The following is a 6,376-nucleotide window of genomic DNA, read 5'->3' as shown; positions in this document are numbered from 1 at the left end:
GCCCTAACACCCCCTCCGAGGGCCCAAGTGTCTCGACTACCCGCTGCCCAAGGGACCCAGGCGTCCCGATCCCCCCGCCCCAGTCCCCCAGGCCGCAAGTGTCCTCACCGCCCTCCTCCCCCCGCCGAGGGATCCAGCCGTCCGGGCCCCCCCTTACCTCCCCCCAAGGACCCAGGCGTCCTGACCCCCTGGCCCGCCCCCAAGACGAAGCGCGCAGGCGCGCCCGCCAGCGGCGCCTGCGCAGAGGGGCAGCAGCGGTCACGGGACCGGGAGGGGCGGGGCGTGCCGGGGACACGGGCCCCGGCTCGGAGCGGGGGGCGGGCCAGCCAGCGCTCAGCTCGCCTCTCATTGGCTGCGCTGCGTGAGAGCGGGGACGGCGGCAGCCGACTGGCGGGAAGGCGGCGACGGGGTTGGCTGGGGGCGGGGTTGAGGGGGTTGGGAGGGGCGGAACGGCGCAGAGGCGGCGAGGTCGCGGGTTCGAGCCCGGTGGTGGCGGCAGACGAGACGGGCGCCGGCGGCGACGGCGACGGTTCTTTATTGCGGCCGGGTCAGAGGAGGACGCAGGCGGCGGCGCGTCTGGTCTCGGTGGCGACGCGGAGCAGCGGGAGGCGGCGCGAGGCGTAGGGCGGGTAGCGCACGTTGTTGAGGGACTCCCGGCCGGCGCCGCGGAGCAGCGCGGAGCGCGGGTGCGAGAAGGTCTCGAAGGTGAACCGGCCGTGGTAGTGGCCCAGGCCGCTGTGCCCTGCAACGCACCGTTCCTCAGCCTCCGGCGCCTCCCGGGGCAGCGGGGAGGCCGAGCTGGGAGGGCTCGGGGCCCGCCGTCCCCCGGCAGCGGGACAGGGGGGCCGGGGGCTGGGGCGGCCGTACCGATGCCGCCGAAGGGCAGCGAGGTGAGCGTCATCTGCATCACGGTGTCGTTGGCGCAGAAGCCGCCGCTGCTGGTCTGCTCCAGCACCCGCCTCAGCACCTGGTGGGGGGGACGGGGACGAGCACAGGGCAGCCGCCTGCCCTCCCCGCTGCCCGGCACGCTGCCTGGCACACTGGGGACCTGCCCCCCTCCGCATCCCTCCCGCCAACCAGGGACAAGGCCAGGAGAGGCCACTGCCTCTGCTGTCGGGGCAGCTTTGGGCCTCTTGGCCCAGCTCGGCTCCTACCCTTACCTTCTTGCAAGAGGAGAAGGCATAGAGGGCCAGCGGCCGCTCCCGGGTGTTGATAAAGGCAATGGCTTCATCCACGTTGGCCACAGTGAGAATGGGCAGGATTGGCCCAAAGATCTCCTCCTGCATGGCGGGGTCCTCTGGCCGCACATCCACCAGCACCGTGGGAGCTGCAGAGAGGGGACAGGTCAGGAAGAGCAGGTACAGTCAGCTGGGCTACGCTCAGCGACGCGCAGGCCCCAAACAGCTTTGCTGCATGCGGCAGTGACCACCAGGTCCCCAGCAGGATCAGCTGCCCCAGGCAGTAGTGGAGGCTCAAGCATGTGGGAGAGATCAGCTCAACCGCTCCTCCAAAGCTGCACAGAGAGAGGCTGAGAGCAGCCAGCAAAAAGGCCTTTAGCGGTTGGGGATGGGGCAGGTCATGACTCAAGCTGAGATCTGCGGCAACAAGTGACAACACGGATGCGACCTCAAGGCAAAGCTGGCTTGGTGTCCACRGGTGAGACAACCCAGAAGAGGGGAGGAGAACTGGGGCAAGAGCTGAGCTGTCATAGCAGGGCATCACGCAACCGGAGCGCAAATACCAAATGCGGCGTGTGCTGCCTGTGATGTGCCACACTTGGTGGGAAAGCACCCACTGGGGGGGTGGGACCCCTGTAACTCCCACCAACACTCCTGCCCCATGGCCCAGTGATGCAGTCCTGTGCCCTCACCGATGTAGCGCTCCTTCTCATCCGTCTGCCCTCCAATGGCCACGCGCCCACTGCTCAGCAGAGCCTGCACACGCTGGAATTGCTTGTCCCCAACAATGCGGGCAAAGTCAGGGGACTCCTGGGGGTTGGGGCCATAAAACTCGGTAATGGCCTCACGCAGGGCAGGCAGCAGCTTCTCCCGCATCTCCGCGCTGCACAGTACGTAGTCAGGTGCCACACAGGTCTGCCCCGCATTGAAGAAGCGCCCCCAGGCCACCCGTCTGGCCACATTCTGCACCTCGCAGTTGTCAGACACGTAGCAGGGGTTCTTGCCCCCCAGCTCCAGCGTCACCGGTGTCAGGTGCTTGGCAGCAGCGGTCATAATGATCCTGCCCACGGAGGGGCTGCCTGAGGGCAGGGAGAGCAGCATGAGCACCCAGACCCATGGCTCAGGCACCTGGGGGCTGTGCCCTACACTGGGTCTCCCTCTGAGGGCTGGAGAAAGCTGGCATAGCTTGTCCCTCTCAGCTCTCACCCCATCTGAGTGCAGCCAGGGTCTGAGACTGGAAAGCCCAGATCGCTGCCTGGCTTGCTGGGGTTCTGGGGATGAGCTGGCCACCGCAGTCACATCCCCATCTTGAAGAGCAAGGGCAGGGATGGGGCGGGAGCAGGGGACCCAGGCCCCTGAGGACGTACCAGTGAAGAAGATGTAGTCGAATTTGTTCTCCAGCAGTTTGTTGGTCTCCTCCACACCAGCTGTCACCACAGCAAAGCAGTCCTGCAACCCAAACGGCAGGGGAGTGTAAGGCCTGAGCTGGGCAGGAGCAGAGTGAGCACATGGGGAGGGAGACAMGGGCTGAGCATTGAGGGGTAGGGGTGTGGGGCTCAACTCACAGCAGCCATGAGAGGGGCAGGTGCCTGAGAACAATCCCACTACAGCCAACGGAGAGGAAGGGGGCCAGGACAGAGATATTTCATACCTTGTCCAAGTAGTTGGGCAGCATCTCAGCCACTAACTTCTCCGCAGCCTTGCTGATCTCGGATGGTTTCATGATGACGCAGTTACCTGCAGGACAGGGGCTCCCTCCCAATAAGAACCATACCCTTGGGGAGCAGAGGACTTGCCCCCGGTACAGAACCACCACCCTCATCCCCTGCCTGCCCCAGGAAGGACACCAGACTACCCCCCACACTGAGGTCCTGGCACCGGGCCACCCCCAGCATGGGGGAAATGCAGCCCAGACTCACCGGCAGCAATGGCCCCAATTAGGGGCACCAGGAGGAGGTTGATGGGGTAATTCCAGGGCCCAATGATGAGCACCACCCCGTAGGGGTCCTTGCGGATGAAGGCTGAGTCCAGCTGTGTCACCTGGGGAGGGAAACATGGGGTGAGGAAGCCCCAGCTCCCCTCCTGTGCCTCCCTGGCTCAGACCTGCCTGGCCGCTGGCTCTTACCCAGTTCTTCTCCACATGTTCATCCTTCATCCAGGTGCCCAGGTTGTTCAGTGCATGGTTGAGCTCACTCCTGCAAATGGAGATCTCGGAGATCTCCACTTCAAAGGGGGGCTGGGGACACAAAGGAGGTCAGCACAGTGCCCCCTGCCACAGGTACAGCCCCACAGCCCCCCCATGGAGATGGCTGTCCCCCCAGCCGCCAGCACAGAGCCCGCTAGGCAGCCTTAAGCAGGGTGCTACCAGCTCTGGTGGGGCAGGACACCCCTGGCAGCACCGCATGCCCTCTCAGTGGTGAGAATGGGACTCAGCAGGACACAGCCACCACTCCAGCAGGACACCCACATCGTGGTGTGCTGGCATGCCCGCCTGGCCATGCGCCACCCTGTGCCATCAGATTGCCAAGGCATGGCAGAAGTTCTTGCTTGTAGATACATGTTTGGTAACTCAAGAGCTTCAGCTGCTCTGGATGGCCAGACAGTGCAGACTTGGCTCCAGAGGGGGCGATGGCATCAGAGGCCCCAAATTGTTCTCAGCAAAGGCTTTCCCAGGGCTGATTTATTCCCTTTCTGTGCAGCCAAGAGGGAGCTGCCGTTCATTTTCCCCTCCCACACCCTGGGTATCCAAGGGCTTCCTCCAAAAGCTAACAGCAAAAAGCAAAGGCCACCAGTAGATAAGTCTCACCAGGAAATGGCTGGGAGGCTGCAAATCCAAAAGGGTTAGAAAAAACACTTTTGTTCTGCTGTGCAAATAGGCAGTGAGGAGAGGGGTGGGAGGTTGGTGAGGTTTCCAAGTCTCCTCTRCAAGGACGTGCCCAGACGTGCTCTGGGAGGTGGGAGGGTGAGCCAGGTCCTTCACTGCCAGGGCACAGCTACCCAGCACCTTTGGGTACGAGGTTGCCCGGTGGGATCCCCACCAAGTCGGGGCCTGTGGGCAGGAGTCCAGAGGAAGGCGGTGGCCTGCAGGGTTGTGGTCTCACCTTGCGCATGTCAGAGGCCAAGACATCCAGGATGTCCTGGTTCTTCTCGTCCAGGAAGCGGCCCAGGGCCTCCAGCTGGGCCACGCGGTACTCCATGGGCCGCGTCTTCCCCGAGAGCCAGGCTGCCCGCAGGCGGCTCACCAGCCCCGCGTAGGGGTTCATCCTGTGAGGGGTGCAAGGAGATGGGTCCTGGGGTCCCATCCGGGGTAAGGAGATGTCACTCGTGTGGAGCCAGAGGAGGGGGCTCAGACCTGACTGTGGGGTTAAATCTGGGGGCATCATCTGGATGGCGCTGCCAAGCTGCCCTCACCACTCCGTCTGYGCAGAGAGCCCAGCCTGACCCACGGATGTGCAAAGCTGCCTCATTTCCCTCTCCCCCAGCTGGCAAGCGGCCGTGGGTTGCAGTGCCAGCCCAGCAGTGGCAGCGAAGGGGGTGGCATGGCAGGGAGCAGGGAGCAGTGGCATGGGCTGGACTGCAACCTGGGCGGGTGAGGACCGAGGAAGGAGCCAGCCCATCACATTCCTCCGCTCTCCAGTGYGCCATGCTGGGCACGACACATGCAGCATACGGATTTTCTTCTCAAGAACCAGTGGAGGGTGCAATTTATTGGTTTTGCTGCTTTTGTGAGGCAGGTGAAAGCTCTGCCTTCATTTAACGCCAACCCTTGCCCCGGGGTTTGCCCGACCAGCTCAGCACCCCAAACCRCCTGTGCAGACGACCCTGGGGGGGACCCCAAGCCTTTGGAGGACACCCAGAGGCGCTGGAGCAGGGTTTCCCACGACAAGGTGGCGAGATGGAGTGAGCGGGCTGGGAGAAAGAAGACCAAGAGCGGCCGGGGTGGGGGGTGGGGGGGAGGAGCCCAGAAACGAGCCCTGCCGGAGCCAAATGGGAAAAAAAAAAAAAAGGCAGAGCGGGGGGAAAAAAGGCAGAGAGCGGAGAGGGACTGTGAGGGAGGACGGCAAGCCTGGAAGGGCTGCGGCTGGCGGACCTCGTCCCCGCTTCGGGGCTCGCCCCTTACCTGGCCCCCTCCTCCGAGTTCCCTGCCGATCCCGAGGCCGGACTCGCACGGTCCGAGGTGTCCATGGGCTCCCCCCAGCCCCGAGCTCCCTCACCTCGGCCTYGGCTTCGGAGGGACTTGCCGAGCTGCAAGTCCGCCCAGAGCAGGGTTGGGCAAGACAGGAGAGGGCGAACTGCGGGCCGGAAGAAACGGTTGCGCCAGGGGTAGTCTCAGCTCAATTCGGGAGAAAACCCTYGACACGTAGAGGGCTGAAACACCCTCAGGGGCAGGGCCAGGGGCTGGGAGCCAAGTGCCCAGCAGAGCCGAGGGACCGGTGCGGGGAGCCACGACCCGTCCTGACACCGACACCGCCGGAGGCTGCCAGCGCCGGGCCGGCCCACGCGAGGGCCTGGCGGGCTGCCGGCTGCCAAGGAGCGGCAGCCTGTGCCGCACGCCTCCGGGCACGGCAGAGCATTCCCCCCCCCCTCTCCCCTCGCCTCCTCTGAAGCGTGCGGGGTGCGGGGCCGTGGGGCCAGGGCGGGGTGCCGGGAGAACCCCGGAAGGCTGGGCGCGGGACGGGGTCTAGAGGTGTGGGGGGCACAGGTCGGTGTGGGGCCTAGGAGTCATGTGGGGCACAGGGGTGTGTGGGGCACAGGGGCATGTGGGGCTCAGACAGGTGTGTGGGAACAGGGGCGTGTGGGGCACAGGAAGCATGTGGGGCACAGGTGGGTTCGAGGCACAGGAAGGTGTGGGGGGCACCGAGAGGCATGTGGGGTGCGGGATGCACGTAGGGTACGGGGAGGCGTGTTGGGCACAGGGGGCATGTGGAGGTCAGGACATATGTGGGGCACAGGGGGGCATGTGGGGCACAGGAGGTGTGTGGGGCACAGGGGTGCTGTGGGGCATGGGAGGCACGTGGAGCACAGGGCATATGGAGCTAAGGACATATGTGGGGCACAGTGAGGCATGTCGGGCACAGGGGCACAGCGGGTGCAGGGGGCATGTGGGTGGAGGGGGGGGCCTGTGGGGCACAGGGATGCCTATCCCTACCCGCCCTGGGCCCCGCCCTGTCCCTACTGGCCCTGCCCCCACCCCACAG

General features: G+C 65.1%; 2 protein-coding genes across 3 annotated transcripts in view; both read right to left on the bottom strand.

Annotated features, from left to right (window-relative positions):
* NDUFS8 (NADH:ubiquinone oxidoreductase core subunit S8) overlaps window positions 1-260 on the bottom strand; it is a 3,027-nt gene extending 2,767 nt beyond the window's left edge. The window contains exon 1 of the mRNA XM_026077130.1: window positions 158-260. The gene's annotated coding sequence lies outside the window, so the exon portion shown is untranslated. The remainder of the gene's footprint in view (window positions 1-157) is intronic.
* A 257-nt stretch (window positions 261-517) lies between these two features.
* Window positions 518-5,518, bottom strand: LOC112971572 (aldehyde dehydrogenase family 3 member B1-like). Of its 2 annotated transcripts, none has more exons than XM_026077139.1 (10): window positions 5,299-5,518; window positions 4,280-4,442; window positions 3,304-3,414; window positions 3,098-3,218; window positions 2,830-2,915; window positions 2,546-2,627; window positions 1,871-2,257; window positions 1,161-1,327; window positions 868-967; window positions 518-742 (listed from the first exon to the last, which is right to left on the bottom strand). In XM_026077139.1, exons 1-10 carry the CDS (start codon window positions 5,361-5,363, stop codon window positions 549-551), a joined length of 1,476 nt encoding a protein of 491 aa, XP_025932924.1. In that variant the 5' UTR covers window positions 5,364-5,518; the 3' UTR covers window positions 518-548. The 2 variants fall into 2 exon arrangements, with proteins under 2 accessions (XP_025932924.1, XP_025932931.1); XM_026077146.1 differs by having other exon boundaries at window positions 4,280-4,468; window positions 5,299-5,355.
* Window positions 5,519-6,376: the final 858 nt, after the last annotated feature.

This window comes from Apteryx rowi, unplaced genomic scaffold (assembly GCF_003343035.1).
Source record: "Apteryx rowi isolate R43461 unplaced genomic scaffold, aptRow1 scaffold_1111, whole genome shotgun sequence".
Taxonomy (NCBI): domain Eukaryota; kingdom Metazoa; phylum Chordata; class Aves; order Apterygiformes; family Apterygidae; genus Apteryx; species Apteryx rowi.
The sequence above is the reverse complement of the archived record's forward strand: the minus strand, read 5'-3'. Positions and strand labels throughout refer to the sequence as shown.

Coding starts and splice junctions, on each gene's coding strand:
- LOC112971572 (XM_026077139.1), bottom strand. CDS start 5,363: ATGGACACCTCGGACCGTGCGAGTCCGGCCTCGGGATCGGCAGGGAAC. Junction 3,415..4,279: donor TGGCCTCTGACATGCGCAAG/GTGAGACCACAA, acceptor TTGTGTCCCCAG/CCCCCCTTTGAAGTGGAGAT. Junction 743..867: donor GCTGCCCTTCGGCGGCATCG/GTACGGCCGCCC, acceptor GGTGCGTTGCAG/GGCACAGCGGCCTGGGCCAC.